The following is an 18276-nucleotide window of genomic DNA, read 5'->3' on the forward strand; positions in this document are numbered from 1 at the left end:
CATACTAATATATATTTCTATACCTACAACTTTCTTTTATCTTTTCTAGGTTTGGACCCTTTCTTAAATTCATATATTTTTTGGGGGGGTGGGGTACCAGGGGTTGAATTCAGGGGCACTCAACCACTTAATCACATCCCCTAGCCTTTTTAAAATATTTTATTTAGAGACAGGGTCTCACTGATTTGCTCAGTACCTCATTAAGATGCTGAGGCTGGCTTTGAACTGGTAATCCTCTGCCTCAGCCTCCCAAGCCGCCGATATTACAGGTGTGCATCACCACACCTGGCAAGAAATAGTAGTATCTATTTTATAGGACTATTATGAATATTAAATATAAAGCACTTGGAAAAGTTCTTGTATTATAATAAATGTGAGCAAATATAATACCATCTATAATGTTAATATATAGTAACATCTACATATTAGTCCTTGACCTAATAGGAGCCCAGTTAATATTTGATTGAGTTAATAGAGGGAATTCCTGAATTGGTCAAAAGATTGAATTAGTTGACCTCTAAGTGCCTTTACAGCTTTCAGCCTAAATTTCTGTTTTGTGTCATGGCTTAACCTTTGGCCCAGGGATGGTAGATTCTAGTTATGTGGCAAATATAGTGCTTATCCAAAAGAGGCTAATGCACTTTTAAGAACTGGCTTTTGATCTGTCTGGCACTAACACATGCCATTGTGTATATTCGTGTCTAATTAAATAGGGGATGCCAGTTTTTATGCTTGAATGCCTTTTGTTTGAATGGAAACCGCAACTTATTATTTCACATCAGGACGGCAAACTCAGCAGTATTGCTTTTATTTTTAATTAGGCAGTCATCCTGAAATGTGTCTGTATTTGCTGTGTTGGTCCATAGAAAAGATAACAGCTGAGCAGACCTGTCATGTAGATTTGCCATGTGTTTGGTCTTGAAACACAACTAATATGCTTGTCAGTATTTCTGTTCTGGAAAATGAATGAACAGTTTCCTGGGCTACATATCACTCTTAACAAATCCTTATTTCATTTTGGATTATTTAGGGGATTTTAAAATTATAAAAATAAAGTATGTTTACGATATTAGCATGCTGTGTTTGCATTCTTTTTCTATTTTTACACTAGGATATAAAAGTTCACTGATAACTCAGAAATCCATTTTCCTAGTTTTGGGGGACTTCATTACCAACTCTGTACACCATGATTCCATATTTAGATGGACATTAAAGATTTTTGGTTGCTGGTGTATAGTGCCATATCCTGCTATCTGTGGTTGGTACTTTTTCAGTGATAGTGATAGTTTTTCAGGATTATATTTGTGCTTGCAATACAGTGAAGCTTCATCTATTTTGAGTTGTTATATTTTTCCTGTCACCTTGGCATCCATTTCTTAGAAAGTCTGTTTGACTTTGCTCATTTTTTATGTCTGAAATGACGGAAGGCTGATGGAGTTATCTGTGCATTTTTTAGTGTCTCTATTGAGGCAGAATGGAGAAAGCTATAGCTTCTCTAGCTAATTTACAAATAATTTTTTAAAAATATTTTTATCAGTTGTTGGTGGACCTTTATTTTATTTACTTATTTATATGTGGTGCTAAGAATAGAACTCAGTGCCTCACACATGCTGGGCAAGCACTCTACCACTGAGCCACAACCTCAGCCCCACAAATAATTCTTTATAGAAATTTAGCTGTTGGGCTGGGGATGTGGCTCAAGCGGTAGCGTGCTCGCCTGGCATGTGTGCCGCCCGGGTTCGAATCCTCAGCACCACATACAAAAACAAAGATGTTGTGAAATCAAATCCAGTGTCTTGGGCATGCTAGGGCATGCTAGGAAATTATTCTATGCATTCTATCACTGAGCTATATCTCTAGCCTTTCAGAAGCATTTTAGATAGTAGTATAACCTGAGAGTCCTAAAAAGCTTCCTTGATTCTCTGGAAAATGATTTGTGGATTTCTCACTTTGAAAAGATAAAATATATAATATTGGTCATAGACTATTTAGTTAATATTTAATTTAATTTAATTTTTTTTTTTTTGGTAATGGGGATTGAGCCCAGGAACACTTTACTACTGAGCTACATCCCCAGTCCTTTGTTTCTTTTTTTTTTGGAAGTAGGGTCTTGCTAAGTTCTTGCGTTTGTTATTCTCCTGTCTCAGCCTCCTGAGTCTGTGAGATTAAAGGTGTGCCACACCATGTGTGACATCTTTTTTTTTTTTTTAATTGGTTCCTTTTCATACTAATTTCTTCAACCAAAGCTTTTTTTTTTTTTTTTGTATCAGGGATTGAACTCAGGGGTACTTGACCACTGAGCCACATCCCCAGTCCTATTTTGTATTTTATTTAGAGACAGGGTCTCACTGAGTTGCTAAGCACCTCCCCATTGCTGAGGCTTTGGACTCATTATCCTCCTGCCTTAGCCTCCCAAGCCACTGAGATTATAGGAGTGTGACACAGCTCAACCAAAGCTTTTTTAAAATTATTTATTTTTTAGTTGTAGTTGGACACAACACCTCTATTTTATTATTATTTTTTAAATTTTTATGTGGTGCTGAGGATTCAACCCAGGGACTTGCACATGCTTGGTGAGTGCTCTACTGCTGAACCACAACCCCAGCCCTCAACCAAAGCTTTTAATGTACCTTCTTTGTGCAAGACAAATCAACCCCAAGACCCCAAATCAAACTAAAATTAACCTTAGAAAGAAACTGCCTATGTAGAAAAAAGTTTTAAATTTTTTTTCTTTAATTTTTTTGATTGTCGATGGATCTTTATTTTATTTATTTGTATGTGGTGCTGAGAATCGAACTCAGTGCCTCACACATGCTGGGCAAGTGCTCTGCCACTGATTTACAACCATAGTCTAAAGTTTTAAATTTCTACATTTATAAATATTGAAGTTGAAAGCACATTTACTAAAAAATTATCTGGGGGCTGGGGCTGTGACTCGGTGGCAGAGCACTTGCCTAGCATGTGAGAGGCACTAGGTTTGATCCTTTGCATCATATAAAAATAAACAAATAGGGCTGGGGATGTGGCTCAAGTGGTAGCGCGCTTGCCTGGCATGCGTGTGGCCGGGTTCGATCCTCAGCACCAGATACAAACAAAGATGTTGTGTCTGAAAACTAAAAAATAAATATTAAAAAACTCTCTCTTTAAAAAAAAAAATAAATAAAGACATGCTATCCACTTAAGACCTTGTAAGCCACAAAATTTTGGTTTTTTTGAAAGACTACTAAAGGCTATTTCCTAGTTTAAGAACAATAATGATTAAACTTTTCTAACAGTGTTTCTCAATTGGAGCACTACTGGCATTTGAGGCAGGACAATTGTTTGTTGTGCAGGACTGTTCTGTGAATTGTAGGACATTTAACTTCCCTGGCCTCTGCCCACTAAAATGCCAGTTATTACCCATCCCACACTTCTGCCATTGTGACAATAGCTCCTCCCTAACAAGACAACTCTTCACACCCTAGAAATTTTTACATGCTCCTAGTTGAGAACCCTTGTTCTCAACTTTAGTGAAGCAGATCAAATATTATCAGTTTTTCATTTAAAACTTTTTTTTTGGTAGTTAATAGATGGACAGAAAGCCTTTATTTTATTTGTTTATTTTTATGTGGTGGTAAGGATCGAACCCACTGCTTCACATGTACTAGACAAGTGCTCTGTCACTGAGCTACAGCCACAGCCCTCAATTTTTCAATTTTAAAATCCAAATATTTTATGGTATTGGGGATTGAACTCAAGGGTGTCCTACCACTGAGCTATATCCCTAGTTCTTTTTATTTTGTATTTTAAAGTAGGATCTTCTAAGGTGCAGAAACTGACTTTAAACTTGTGATCTCCTTCCTCAGAGTCCTCAGGGATTACAGGTGTATGCTACCATGCCTTTCTAAAAATCCAAGTTTTACAAGCTTAAAATTAATTATTCTTACTTGATTAACAAACTCTGATCTCTTGTACCAAGTAGCTTCTTTGGAATTAAATAGCATTTTTTCCCTAATCCTATATTTCTAGTAGATACAAGAGTAGCTATCTCTGTGTCCAAAAAAATGTTTGTTTTGAGAAGCACTATTAATATCAAAATATTCCATAAATAAGACCAAAAGATGTAGAGGCTGAAAATATCTTAAATTCTCATATTTTCTGATTTTAAAATTTATAATATTCAGATTAAAAAAATAGGGTGTGGTTTTAGAATGCGTTCATATACAGTTTTATGCTGTTTTTTTATGGCTAATTAAATTTTATTAGACTACATTGAAAGCCATTTATAGCTTGTTTGATTTCATTTAAAATGTGATTCTTTTGTATACTGGCTAAAGGAACAAGAGTCATGGTTTGGAAATTTTTTCTTTCTCACTGCATCTCCAAAATGTAAGGAAGGGCACTGTACTTTTTATCACACATTTCAGCTGTTTAGTAATTAGTATTACTTTAGTATGTAAGAGAAGGTTCTACACTAAATACCAATGTTTGTTATGCACTCTATTACATTTTAAATTTATGAACTTGAGTAAGTTAGGCTATCCAAAAATTTCCCCAGTGTTTTGAGGTTTTAGCCTAAGATATAAATACTCCCTGGACCAAAAAACTGTAGTAGAACTGCTGGAGAATAATAGTTTAAAAATCTGGGGCTGGGGATGTGGCTCAAGCGGTAGTGCGCTCGCCTGCCATGCGTGCGGCCCGAGTTCGATCCTCAGCACCACATACAAACAGAGATTGTTGTGTCCGCTGAATACTAAAAAATAAATATTAAAATTCTCTCTCTCTCTCCCTCTCTCACTCTCTCTTTAAAAAAAAAATCTGAAGACTTGGCTTGCATACTGGAATGTTATTTATTTGCCAAATTATTTTCAGTTTTCTTGGCCTAAGTATACTACAGAGCTTTGTATTAGCAATAGACTGTTAAACCTTTTTTTTTTTTTTTTTTATGAAAACATTTTAAATCTAGAAAAGAGTGTAATAATAATAAATACCACCTAGAATTAATTAGTATTTCAAAAAATAAATAATAAACAGTCGTGTTATAGGTTTATTTTTTGAATAAAAGGAAACTAAACATTATTGCTGTAGTTGAAGTCTTTGTTTTCCTTCCTTATTTCTCTATTTTCTCCATTAAGGTAACTACTATCATGAATTTAGTGTCTTTTTAGTTCATGTTTTTAGACATTCACTATAAATCATTCTATTTATCTATCTATAATATTTTAATAGAAATTGTGTATTTACTCTTTGGCAGGGACTGTGAGTCTAATCAGTAGCCCTATGTTTATTATAAGGATTAAAAGAACATATATACTATATATATTATATGTAATATAAATATAATATATATAAAATACTGTAATGTAGCTACTGCTTTTATTTTCATTTTATGGATAGGTAGAAAGGTTAAATAACATGTCTGCATCCATACAGCTGCAAGTTAAATTCTTCCTTTTTTTTTTTTTTTTTGTTAGTACTTGGGAATGAACCCCGGGTATTTTACCAGTGAGCTACATCTCCAGTTCTTTTTAAAATTTTGTGACACGTCTTGCTAATTTGCTGAGGCTGGCCTCAAACTTTTTTTTTTTTTTTTTTTTTTGTAGCTAGACATAATAAGTTTATTTAATTTCTTTTTTTATGTGGTGTTGAGGATTGAACCCAGTACCTCACATGTGCTCAGCAAGAGCTTTGCCACTGAGCCACAACCCCAGCCTGGCCTCAAACTTTTGATACTCCAAACTTTTGATACTCTTACCTCAGCCTCCCAAATTGCTGAGATTACAGGCATGTGCCACCATTTCTGGATGTGCAAGTTAAATTCTTATTTGAACTGAGATTGTTTGCTTTATAGGCCATGATGTTTGTTATTATGTTATCCTATCTCTTTATAATAATATAAATACATATTCTATGTTTTTAAAAAAATACATTTAAAAAAATGATACAACATAGGGAATAGTCGTCCAGTTTTTTTGGTATCTTAAAACTTTTTTGAATGAAATTTTAATGATACCACTAACCAAACTTGCTCTTTTACCCTATTCAACATTGCTTTTGAACTATATCTATATTGCTAGGTATAACTATTATATATAGGTATAAACCCTATATAGTTTACTGATAAATATACTGTAATTTATCTATTGCTCTTATGGATGAACTTTCAGTTGTTAAATCTCTTCTCCTCCCCTTATTACATAGAATGGTGAAATGAAAATTCTTGTTCAGGTCTTCTGTACTTATATGTAAGAGTTTCTCTTAAGCATAAAATAAAAAAAAATAGTTTTTCCGTTTTGAAAAGTGCTGTGAGCAAAAATACAACACATTTTTTTCAAAATAAAAATATCAAAATTAACTATGTACTATGCTATTATAAAACTTGTAACAGGGCTTCTACCAAACCTGCTCAGTTGCAGTTAACAATTCCTTACCTCCTCCTACTTAGCTAAGAATATAAAACAAGACCTGTTGAGCTGCAACAAGCAGTTTTGTCTCTCATGCTTTCATATAGAGAACTATGATCTGCTACCCCAAAAAACCCTGAGGGCACAGGAGGTGAATAATGTATTTCATTAAAAATGAAATATATCTCAAACAATAGAAAGTCAATAGATGAAAAACCTGTCAAATCAGTTAGTTAATTTAGTACACAACTATGTTTTATATATTCAGTTTTCACTTTAATATGGCTTATTTTTCTTTGCTTTCATTTTTTTTTTGTTAATATGGCTTATTTTTCTAAAATTACATTTTTCCCCTTCTTTTCTGTTTCTCCCAATTACATTAGGCCTGGACTTCCTCTATATTTAAGTCTTTGTCTTTTTTTTTCTATTTAGATGACTAATTAACTCCTTACATTTTTTATAGTGGAAAATATTAAACTAAGGAATAATGAAATGGAAAAATTTTGAGCTTTGGTGCTGGTTAGAGCTTGGTTCCAATTTTGGTTCTGCTAGCTGTGTATGCTGGACAAGTTACGTAATCTCCAGAGTCTACTTTTCTTTTTCTTTTTTGTATAATACCTTGGTGTGGTATGTTTTAAGGTTTAAATGAGAAAATGTTAGTAAAAATCCTGGAGCTTAAAAAACCAACAACAAACCAAGTTGTTAATACCCCTCTTCTGTAGAGGATCCTCAACTTGTAGTGTACATAAGACTCATTGTGGAGCTTTGTCAAATTTCCAGGCCTCACCCCAGAAAATTCTGATTTACTAGGTCAAGGATGAGACCCCACGCTCTGGTTTAAATAAATTCCACAGGTAATTTTGAAGCAGATGATCAATAGACACACTTTTTTTTTTTTTTTTTTAGTACTGAGGTTTGAACCACTGAGCCACATCTCTAGCCCTATTTTGTATTTTATTTGCAGACAGGGTCTCACTGAGTTGCTTAGCGCCTCACCATTGCTGAGGCTGACTTTGAACTCCTGCTTCAGTTTCCCAAGCCTCTGGGATTACAGGTGTGCACCTGGCTCCAGAGAGACTTTTTTTTTTTTTTTTTAATATTCATTTTTAGTTTTAGGTGGACACAATATCTTTATCTATTTTTTTATTTTTACGTGGTTCTGAGAATTGAACCCAATGCCTCATGCATGCTATGCGAGCACGCTACCACTTGAGCCACATCCTGACAGACTTTGAGAAATACATTTCCTTGGTTCTTTTATTCCAAGTCTAGTTTTGTTAGTAAACAGTTTATAGCATTTACACTTTCTTGGCCTGAGTTTCAAGTATAAAACGAATGACTACTTGATAATCTCAATTGATTGTCAAATTAAAAAAAAAATTTATGGTACCCAGGGATTGAATCCAGGGACACTTGATCTCTGAGCTACATCTGTAGCCTTTTTAAAATTTTTATTTTGAGACAGGGTCTCGATAAGTCGCTGAGGCTGGCCACAAATTTGTGATCCTCCAGCCTCAGCCTAGCTAGTTGCTGGGATTACAAGTGTGTGCTGCCATATCCAGCTTGTAAAATTAAAAAGTTTTGATCTTGTAGCCCAAAAGTTTTGTTCTTGTGACCTTAAACTTTTGATTTATTGGTCTTAATGCCACTTTTGTGTCAAAGGTTCAGTGGAGGTAGAAACGAAATGTTTTTATTCTTTGAGAACTTGGATTATTCTTCTTTCTTTGAAGATTCAGAACTAGCTTAAGCAGTTTTTAAGAATACAGGTCTGGTGGCAAAAGACCTTTAAGTCACAATTAAGTTAAGTCTCAGGAATTGGGGACCAGAGCACAAATAAGGAAATTCAAGATACCTCCCTCCCCCCACCCCCTTTCTTTGCAAGTTGGCCTCAATAATCTCTTGATTTATTTTTTGCCTTCCCGCCTGCATGGTAGAAAATGAATGGACAATAGTGCCTGACTTTACATAGTCTCCATTTTTAGAAAGCACTTATATTTAGGCTGGAATACATTAATTCCAATTCCATATTGTCATAAAAGCAACTGTGAATGGTGCATATTGAGTAGAGTGCTGCTTCTGGTTAAGGCAAGGCAGGCAGGGTCGTGTTGTAAGGATGGCCTTGAGATCCCTGCCTTGATTCTCATGGTTGAAGGTGGAGGAGGGAGGCTGGGTAGGTATTCATCACATTTATGAAGCATCTCACTAATTGTATTTTGCAATGAAAATCAAAGAAGACCGTCCCTCCACACAAAAATAAAACCCACAAAATCAATTTTGTATTTTGTTTAGAACCCTTATAATCTATTCTTATTAGGAAAAAATGAAAGTATGGAGAAATGGCTAAAAGAAAAAGTGAGCTTGAGCTTTTTTTCTTTAGTTATGTAAATGCCAGGTGGAATGAACTCTTCTATTGTCATTTCTATTGCACTGTGTTGTATAATTAATAGTGAATTTTTAGATTGCTTTTGGATATAGTTTTCTTTTTAAATTAAATAACATAATTTTGAAGTTTCTTCGTTTTTTAAATACTTGGACTTAATTTTTCAAATTAAGATAATATTATGTGATGATGCAAGGGGGATTGGTAGGAGCACAGGTTTTTGAATCAGTCTTGGATTTTAATTTTCTCTCTACCATTTAATGACTCTGTAGTTACATGATCTCTCTGTGAAATGAGCATAATAATCCTTATCATGAAATATTTGAGAATCAAATGACATGATATAGGTTAAAGCTCTTAGACTAAGTGCATGCTCTGCCATTGAGCGACTACCCCAGCCCATGTTTTTATACTCTTTCCTAGAAAGTCAGTGGTTAATGAATGATGGATATTATCATTGTTATTTTGTTACTTAGAATGTAATTGATCACCTTATATTCTATTCATGTTTAAAGAGTGACTACGTCTTGGATTTTAAGTGTGTCAGGTTTTTTTTTTTTTTTTTTGGTACCAGGGATTGATCTAGGGTCACTTAACCTACTGAGCCACATTCCTAGTCCTTTTTATTTTTTATTTTGAGACAGGGTCTTGCTAAATTGTTGACTGACCTTGTTGAGTTAAGTTATTGAGGCTGACTTGGAACTAGTGATCATCTTGCCCTCAGCCTCCTGAGTTGCTGGGATTACAGGCTTTTGCCACCAGACCTGGCTGTTATCAGTGTTTTTTGAAGGTAAATACATAAAAGTATTTTTTAGATCTGAAAATAAGGAGGTAGAATGTGAAAGGAGCCAGGTGGACTGGCATAAGTGTAATTCCAGTTACTGGGAAGGCTAAGGCAGGAAGATAGCAAGTTTCAGGACAGTCTGGGAAACTTAGAGCCTGGCTTAATAATAATAATAATAATAACAACAACAACAACAATAACAATAATACAAAAGGGCTGGGGATATAGCTCATTGGAAGAGTATGCATGGACTCAATTCCAGTATGGGGAAGAAGGGTAGGTATGAAAGGAAATATTTTTGCATTGAAGTGAAATTTATGAAGTTGATTTGCATGTATTTATTCATTAATGATTTTAATGAGTTTTTTTTTTTTGTCTCTTATTTAGTGTCAAACTGGAAGAGAAGTAAAATTCAACAAATACTATGTATGGAGTTCTTTCTTAATAAAAGAAAGTGATTATTGAGACTATGGATCGGAGCAAACGGAATTCAATTGCAGGATTTCCCCCACGTGTGGAACGTCTTGAAGAGTTTGAAGGTGGTGGTGGAGGGGATGGAAACATGACTCAGGTGGGAAGAGTTTGGCCATCCTCATACAGAGCTCTTATAAGTGCCTTTTCCAGACTGACTCGTTTGGATGACTTCACCTGTGAAAAAATAGGGTCTGGTTTTTTTTCTGAAGTGTTCAAGGTGAGTGACGCCTCAGTTTCCTGTTATTTTTCTGATGGTCACGTTCACTGCAGACTTGATATTTGTGTTTAAGTAGGCCATAGGTTTTGCCTAGTCCAGGTGCTGTGCATTTTGAGCACTATTTTAAACTCCTCTCTGAAACTAGTTATTAACTTGTAAGATATTTTGTTGTAATTATGAAAATAATACATGATAATCAAAGATTCAAAGAATATAGAAGTTTCTCCCACTCCTCTCTGCCCTACCCATGTATGTATGTGCATAGGTTTATGTATAGTCTCCAATAATAACCATTTTTAACCATTTGTATATATTTCTATTCTCTTTACTGTGCTGTATACATGTGGTATACACACATGCGTATATAAAATTACGTATATAGACAAAAACATTGCACCAATAAAAAACAAAACTACATGTTATTTTGCGTGTTTTGTTTTTGTGTTAGGGATTGAACCCAGGGCTCATACATAATATATGTGTGATCTGTCACTGAGCTACACCCTCAATCTCTGTTAGCTTTATTTATTTAGAGTTGGAGTCTCAATTATTGCCCAGGCTGGTCTTGAACTCCTGGGCTGAGGTGATTCTCCTGTCTCAACCTTCCAAAAAGCTGGGACTACAGGAACCTGCCATATTACCTGGCTTGTATACTTATTTTTAATAAAATTGAACCTTTAAGGCTCCCAAGAAATCCTATTTCCCTGATTTATTCTCTCTCTTAAAAGATTATTTCATACTTTTTCTTCTCTCATCAAATCCCAATATTTCCTCTCTAGTCCTCTTTTTCAGTGATGATCTTACTTATGATTTGCTGAGAAACTAGAAGCAAACAGAAGAGAACTTGCACAAACACCCATCACTACAAATAGCTACCAACCCATATCTTTTTTTTTTTTTTTTTTGGTACTGGGGATTGAACCCAAGGCCTTGTACATGCTAGACGAATGCTCTACTACTGAGCTAAATCCCCAGCCCAGATTTTTAAAAATTTTGATAGAGTCTGGCTAAATTACCCAGGATGGCTTTGAACTTGGACCTTCCTGCCTCAAGTCTCCTCAGCAGCTGAAATTATAGGTGAGTCACCATACCCAGCTCTTGGGAGCTTCTTCCAACCCACGTATTTATATGCTTACTTAACTTTTACCCTGTCACTATGGAAGAACTAGCTGAGTTCTTCTCTAATTCCATATTTTCCTTTGTGTTTTAATTCCTATTTCCATTTACCTACCAAAATGACCTAAGAAATTCTCCAGTCTTTCCTGTGTAATATTTTTACTCTTTGTTAATTCTTCCTATCAGTACCTTAAAAAATGTTTAAGGAAAACACTCCTCTTCTTTGGACTTTAGCTATACTTCTCTTTGTCTTCTCTTTTGGATCAAAATTACTCTATAGAATAATTGTCTCTACATAGCATCTCCAGTTCTTTTCCTACTACTTTTTCCTCTTAGTTTTATCTTGTAAAATAAATACACACACACACACACACACATATATATGTATATAATATAACATAATCTCCCCTCACATCAAAGGTCCTTTAACAGTGAGCTACATCCCCAGCCCTGTTTTTTTTTTTTTTTTTTGTTGGTACTGGGTATTGAACTCAGGGGCACTCAACCACTGAGCCACATCCCCAGTCCTGTTTTGTATTTAGAGACAGGGTCTCACTGAGTTACTGAAGTTGGCTTTGAACTTGCAATCCTCCTGCCTCAGCCTCCCAAGCTGCTGGGATTACAGGTGTTTGCCACTAAACCTGGCTCCCCATTCCTTTTTAAATTTTAAATTTTGAGACAGGGTCTTGCTAGGCTGCCGAGGCTGGCCTCAAGATTCTTGCTAGGCTGCTGAGGCTGGCCTTGAGATTCTCCTGCTTTAGCCTCCAAAGTAGCTCAGTGCCTGGCTCCTTGTTAACTATTTTTAAGTTATAATTCAGTATCATAAATTACATTGACAGTCTTGTGCAAACATTACCATGATCTGTTGTCAGAACTTTATCATCCCAAGCAGAAACTCTGTACCCATTAAACAATAACTCACCATTTTCCCCTACTCCCAACCCCTGGTAACCTCCTTTCTAATTTTCAGTCTCTATGGGTTTGCCTAATCTTGTTTTTTCCCCCGTTTTTTTTATTGGTGCATTGTAGTTGTACATGATAGTGAGATTTGTTGCTGTATATTCATGTATACACTCTACATAATAAGATAATTTGACCAATATAAATTGTTGTTTCCCCTTTTCTTCCTGACTTTGCCTCTTTGAGATACTTCATAAAAGGGATTCATACAATGTTTGTCCTTTTGTATTAGAATTGATTTACTTTTCAAAATGTTTCAGGTGATGACTGAATAATAATGCATTACAAGTACTTACCACATTTTCTTAATCCATCCATTTATTTGTGGACATTTAAATTGTTTCCACATTTTGGCTATTGTGAATAATGCTCTGTGAACATTGACATAAAAATATTTGAGTTTGCTTTGAGTTGAGTCTCAGCTTTCAGTTCTTTTTAACCTGTAAGTGGAATTCCTGAGTTACTTGGTAACTTTATGTTTAATATTTTAAAAAAAAATATTTGTGATAGAATACATGTAACATAAAATTTGCTGTTTTAACCATTTTTTTTTTTTTTTTAAATATACCAGAGATTGAACCCAGGGGCACTTAGCTACTGAGCCACATCCTCACCTGCTTTGCATATTTTATTTAGAGACAGGGTCTTGTTGAGTTGCTTAAGTCCTGGCTAAGTTGCGGAGGCTGGCTTTGAACTTGCGATCCTCCTGCCTCAGCCTTCCCAGCTGCTGGGATGCGTGTGCCACTGCATCTGGTTGTTTTAACCATTTTTGAGTGTACAGTTGAGCAGTGTTAAGTATATTTACATTGTTGTGCAAACTCTAGAATTTTTCTTCTTACAAAACCGAAACTCTATACCATTATAGTCTATGCCTTATTTCTCCTTTCCCCCAACCCCTAGCAACTACTACTCTACTTTCTGTTTCTATGAAGTTTGACTCGTCTTGATAACTTAAATAAGTGAAAACATAGTATTTGTCTTTTTGTCACTGCTTTATTTCATTCAGTTTATGTTTAACTTTTTGAAGAACCACCAAACTGTTTTCTGTTGAGAGCCGCAGTGGAAGCGGCCCCAGCAAACTTCTAGCTGATTGGCTCCTCTGCGGTGATGCTCATTGGGCTGTTTCCCGCCCTTTCAGACCACGGAGCTGCTCATTGGGGGACTCTTTTGGCTCTGCCCACGCGACCTGGTAGTCTGCCTCAGGAGCAGGAAATGACCTGGAAGTTCCAGTGAAGTGCTCCCGGGAAGTGCGGGTGGTTGCGGTTGAGCCCGCTGGGAATTCCTGGAGAGCTCCCGTGGTGTGGCTTCCGTGCTAAAAAATGAAGTTAGTTCCTGCTTGACAAGTGGCTCGTGAATTGTGCCCAGTCAGACTGTGGCAGTTTTCTTTAGTAATTGCACCATTTTATGTTCCTACCAGCTATACAAAAGGGTTCTGATTTCTCCATATCCTCACCAACACTTCTTGTTTTTCTTTAAGCCAAACATGGTTGTGCACACTTATATTCCCAGGTATTTAGGAGGCTGAGGCAGGAGAATTGCAAGTTTGAAGCCAATTGGAGCAACTTAATGAGACCTTGCCGCAAAATAAAATGGGCTAAGGGTGTAGCTCACTGGTAGAGTGCTTGACTAGCATGCACAAGGGCCTAAATTCAATCCTAGTACTACAGAAATTAAATTAATAAAAAGGCAATAATTATCCTACACCCTAGTGGACAAAATGATATTTTGCTTTACATTTACTTAATGACTAGGTATGCAAAGCATCCTTTTCATGTGCTTATTGACCTTTTGTATGTCTTCTCTTGGAGAAATATCTATTTAAGACCCTTGTGTATTTTTTGGGGGGGAGGTAATTGGGAATTGAACTCAGGGGTGCTTAACCACTGAGCTAAATCCCCATCCATTTTTATTTTGAGATAGTGTCTTGCTAAATTGCTGAGACTGGCTTTGAACTTGTGAATTGCAGGGATTACAGTCATGTGTCACCTAGCCTTTGTGTATTTTTGAATTGTGTTTGTGTATTTCATGTATAAGGGATATTTAGATTCTTTATCAGATAAATGATTTACAAGTATTTTCTAGTTTTTCTTTTCACTCTTCTCTACCATATTTGCTATGTTGCCCATGTTGGTCTTGAACTCCTGGTCTGAAGTGATCCTCCTACCTCAGCTTCCTGAGTAGGTGGGACTACATGCATGCACCACTGGGCTTGGGCTTTTTACTCTTTTGATAGCATGTCCTTTGTTGTGCAAAAGGTTTTAAATTCTGATTAAGTTTAATTTATCCTGTGGTGTTTCTTTTGCTTTTGGTGTCATATTGATGAAATTATTGCCAAATCCTGTGTTATGGAAATTTTTCCCAAAGTGTTCTTTTCTTTTTATTTGATTTGTTGTTCTGGGGATCAAACCCAGGGCCTTATGCATGCTGATAATGCTAGTTCAGTGCTCTACTACTGAACTTCACTCCCAGGCTCAGCAACATTTTCTTCTAAGAGTTGTGTAGTTTTAGTTCTTACATTTAAATCGTTCTTCACTTGAAATTAACTTATGTATATGATGGTAAAACAGGGTCCAGTTTCATACTTTGCATATGGACATCCAGCTTTCCCATAACCATGTGTCATAAAGACATCCTTTTGCTAGTGAATGGTTTTGGCACCCTTGTCAAAAGTCAATTTACCATTTGTGTGAGAGTTGATGACTCATTTTAATATGAATGCTCTGATTATCAATGAAGTCCTGTTGCTTGTCAATTATATGTATAACCTGTACATTTATATTCTTTACCTATCTTTTTTTTAATCTTTATTTTTTAGTTTTAGTTAGACACAATATCTTTATTTATTTTTATGTGGTGCTGGGGAATGAACCCAGGTCCTTGCCTGTGTTAGGTGAGTGCTCTATCACTGAGCCACAACCCCAGCCCCTCTTTACCTATCTTTGTCTATTGAATGTTGTATTCCCTATACTATATTAGTAACTTATTATATTTCTTTAGATAAGTTACATATATTTCCTCCATGACTGTCTCTTTTTTTTGGGGGGGGATACTGGGGATTGAACTCAGGGGCACTGGGATCACTGAGCCACATCCCCAGCCCTATTTTGTATTTTATTTAGAGACAGGGTTTCACTGAGTTGCTTAGGGCCTCACTTTTGCTGAGACTGGCTTTGAACTTGTAGTCCTCCTGCCTCAGCCTCCTAAACTGCTGGGATTACACGTGTGCCACCATGCTAGCCCCTACCTGTCTAGGGGTAGGAAAGACAAAATTTCTAGGTTTTTAATTTTATTTTTGGCAGTACTAGAGATTGAACTCAGGGGTGCTTAACCACTGAGCCCCATCCCAAGTCCTTTTTATTTTTTATTTTAAATTTTTACTTTTTTTTTTTTTTTTTTAGTACTGAAGATTGAACCCAGAGGGCTTAACCACTGAGCCACATCCCCAGCCCCTTTTTATATTTTATTTAGCGTCAGGGTCTTGCTGAGTTGCTTAGGGCCTTGTTAAATTGCTGAGGCTGGCTTTGAACTTGAGATCCTCCTGTCTTAGCCTCCTGAGCCACTGGGATTACAGGCCTGTGCCACCATGCCCCAGTACCAAGGCTGGTCTTGAATTTAATAATTCTCCTGTTTTAACCTCCCGAGTAGCTGGGAATACAAATTTACATCATCATTGCTGGCTTCTTTTTAGTTTTTGTGTAGTGAGAACTATCAATCTTTTTATTTACCATTTGTGGATTTTACCTATTGACTAAGATAGCCTTCTTCATTGCAAGGTTTTGAAAATATTGATTTTCTAAAGCTTTTATGACATACTTCATTGAATTTAGATATCATTGAATACAGAACATACCCGTACGTAGTCAATTAAACTATGACAGTTCTTGTAAGTTTTATTTTTAAAGATTTATAGACTTGATTAGTTTTTTTCATGTTATAGTTTTATGAAAAGAAAGGTGCATTAGAAAAAAATTGATTAAAGCATTCTTTTAAAAAAAATTTAGCTGTAGATGGACATAATGTCTTTATTTTATGTGGTGCTGAGGATCGAACCCAGTGCTTCATACATGGTAGGCAATCACTCTACCAATGAGCTACATCTGCAGCCCCTGATTAGAGCATTCTTAATTCTTTTTTGTATTCAGAATATAACTGCCTACAACCTTTTTTCTTTTTTTTCCCTTTGATTCAGAGGGTTTAAAATATCTGTGTGTCATATTATACTGTGCTTTCTATCATCAATGGTCCCAGTTAACTCTGGAAGCTGAGTTGGGAGGCTCTCTTGAGCCTAGGAATTTGAGCCCAACTTGGGTAATATAGTGAGACCTTATCTTTTAAAAAAGTGGGGGGTGGGCTGAGGGCATATTTCAGTGGTGGAGGGAGTTTGGTGATGTCACTGAAGGAGTTCTGAGAGTTCCCAAAAAGATAGACCTCAACTCAAGATGAGTAGGGTTCTTGGCATATATTGCAGAAATGAGTTTAAGGATGTGTCAGAGGCATAGAGATTTCTTTAGGGAAGTATAGACACATTCAAGGGAGAATGTGTCTTTCTGAAGGATAAGAAGTGCTTTTAGAGTTCTTAAGCTTTTCTTTTAAAGGAAACTTGGTGAGAGGTGGGCATGAAAGTTAGATGAGGATGTTAGTCTGTTGTTCACAAGATGGCTTATGCTGGTCTGGCCCTTTTCAGGATCCTTAGGCTGGTGTGGTCTGCATTAGCTAATCAGTAGATGAGATTGGAAAGTACCCTAGATTATAGATTTCTTAAAATATTTGCTCTCTTTGTTTAATCTGTTTATTACACAGATTAATTAATAGTGCTATAGGTAATTTTTATGAGTGAGTGAATTTATGGTAACTCTATTATTTACAGATTTCCCAGAAATCTGGGAGAACTAACTTAGGTAGTAACAGGTCTGGGAGAGAGAACTGATTCAGCGAGGAAAGGTATGTAGAACTTTAGCATAAGTTTTTATTCTAATTTTTCTTCATTTTGTCTCCTTCCTACTTATTTTCTTCTATGCTGTCTCAGTGATGAATAATTTCTTAAAAGACTGCTTCTGCACTATTGTATCCAGGTCTTCTGCACTATCCTTGGTCTTGAATCCAGGGCCTCAAACATGGTAAGCACACACTCTACTAAATATAATCTTAGAATCCCTCCTTGCCCCCTACCCATTCTACAAATTTTGGAATTACAGATGTGTGCCACCATGCTTGGCTCAAAGCAATTTTAAGATATCAAAATTGCAAGATATTTAAGGCCCTGGGTTCAATCCTCCCCATACCTTGCAAAAAAAAAAAAAAAAAACCCTCAAAATATTAAAGGTTTTAGCCGTGGGCGATGGTGTAATTCCAGCATTTCTGGAGGCTGAGAGGAGGACCACAGGTTCAAGACCAGCCTAAGCAATTTAACCAGACCCTCAGCAACTTAGTGAGACCTTGTCTCAAAATAAAAAATATAAAGGATTGGGGGTGCTGGGGTTGTGGCTCAGCGGTAGAGCACTCATCTAGCACCATGAGGTCCTGGGTTCGATCCTCAGCACTACATAAAAATAAAATAAAGGTATTGTGTCCAACTCCAACTAAAAAATAAATACTGAAGAAAAAAAAAACCAAACAAACAAACAAAAAAGGATTGTGGATATAGCCCAGTGGAAAGCACCCCTGGGTACAATCCCTAATACTCCTTCCTCCAAATGTCTTAAAGATGATGAAATGTAATAGATAGTTTTTTTTAAAAAAATATTTAACTCATTTTGAGTTTATTTCAGTGTCTTTGAAATGAGGTATTGGCAGTTAATTTTTATTTACTTTTCAGACAGTTAGCTAGTTGTTTATAATTTTGTTTTGATGCTAAGGATTTAACCCAGGGTCTTGTGTGTGCTAAGCATGTATTCTACCACTACATCCTAGCATCTAAATATAATTTCTTTTTCAGTATGGGGGATTGAACCCAGAGGAACTG

General features: G+C 36.0%; 1 protein-coding gene across 3 annotated transcripts in view; it reads left to right on the forward strand.

Moving 5' to 3' along the window:
- The window catches only part of Tesk2 (testis associated actin remodelling kinase 2), a 140770-nt gene that overhangs the window by 16757 nt on the left and 105737 nt on the right, over positions 1-18276 (forward strand). For all 3 annotated transcript variants that reach the window (XM_076860541.1, XM_076860543.1, XM_076860542.1), the window contains exon 2: positions 9935-10238. In XM_076860541.1, the coding sequence (XP_076716656.1) occupies positions 10017-10238 (222 nt within the window). In that variant the 5' untranslated portion in view covers positions 9935-10016. The remainder of the gene's footprint in view (positions 1-9934; positions 10239-18276) is intronic.

The sequence above is a fragment of the Callospermophilus lateralis genome, chromosome 7 (genome assembly GCF_048772815.1).
Source record: "Callospermophilus lateralis isolate mCalLat2 chromosome 7, mCalLat2.hap1, whole genome shotgun sequence".
Lineage (NCBI taxonomy): Eukaryota > Metazoa > Chordata > Mammalia > Rodentia > Sciuridae > Callospermophilus > Callospermophilus lateralis.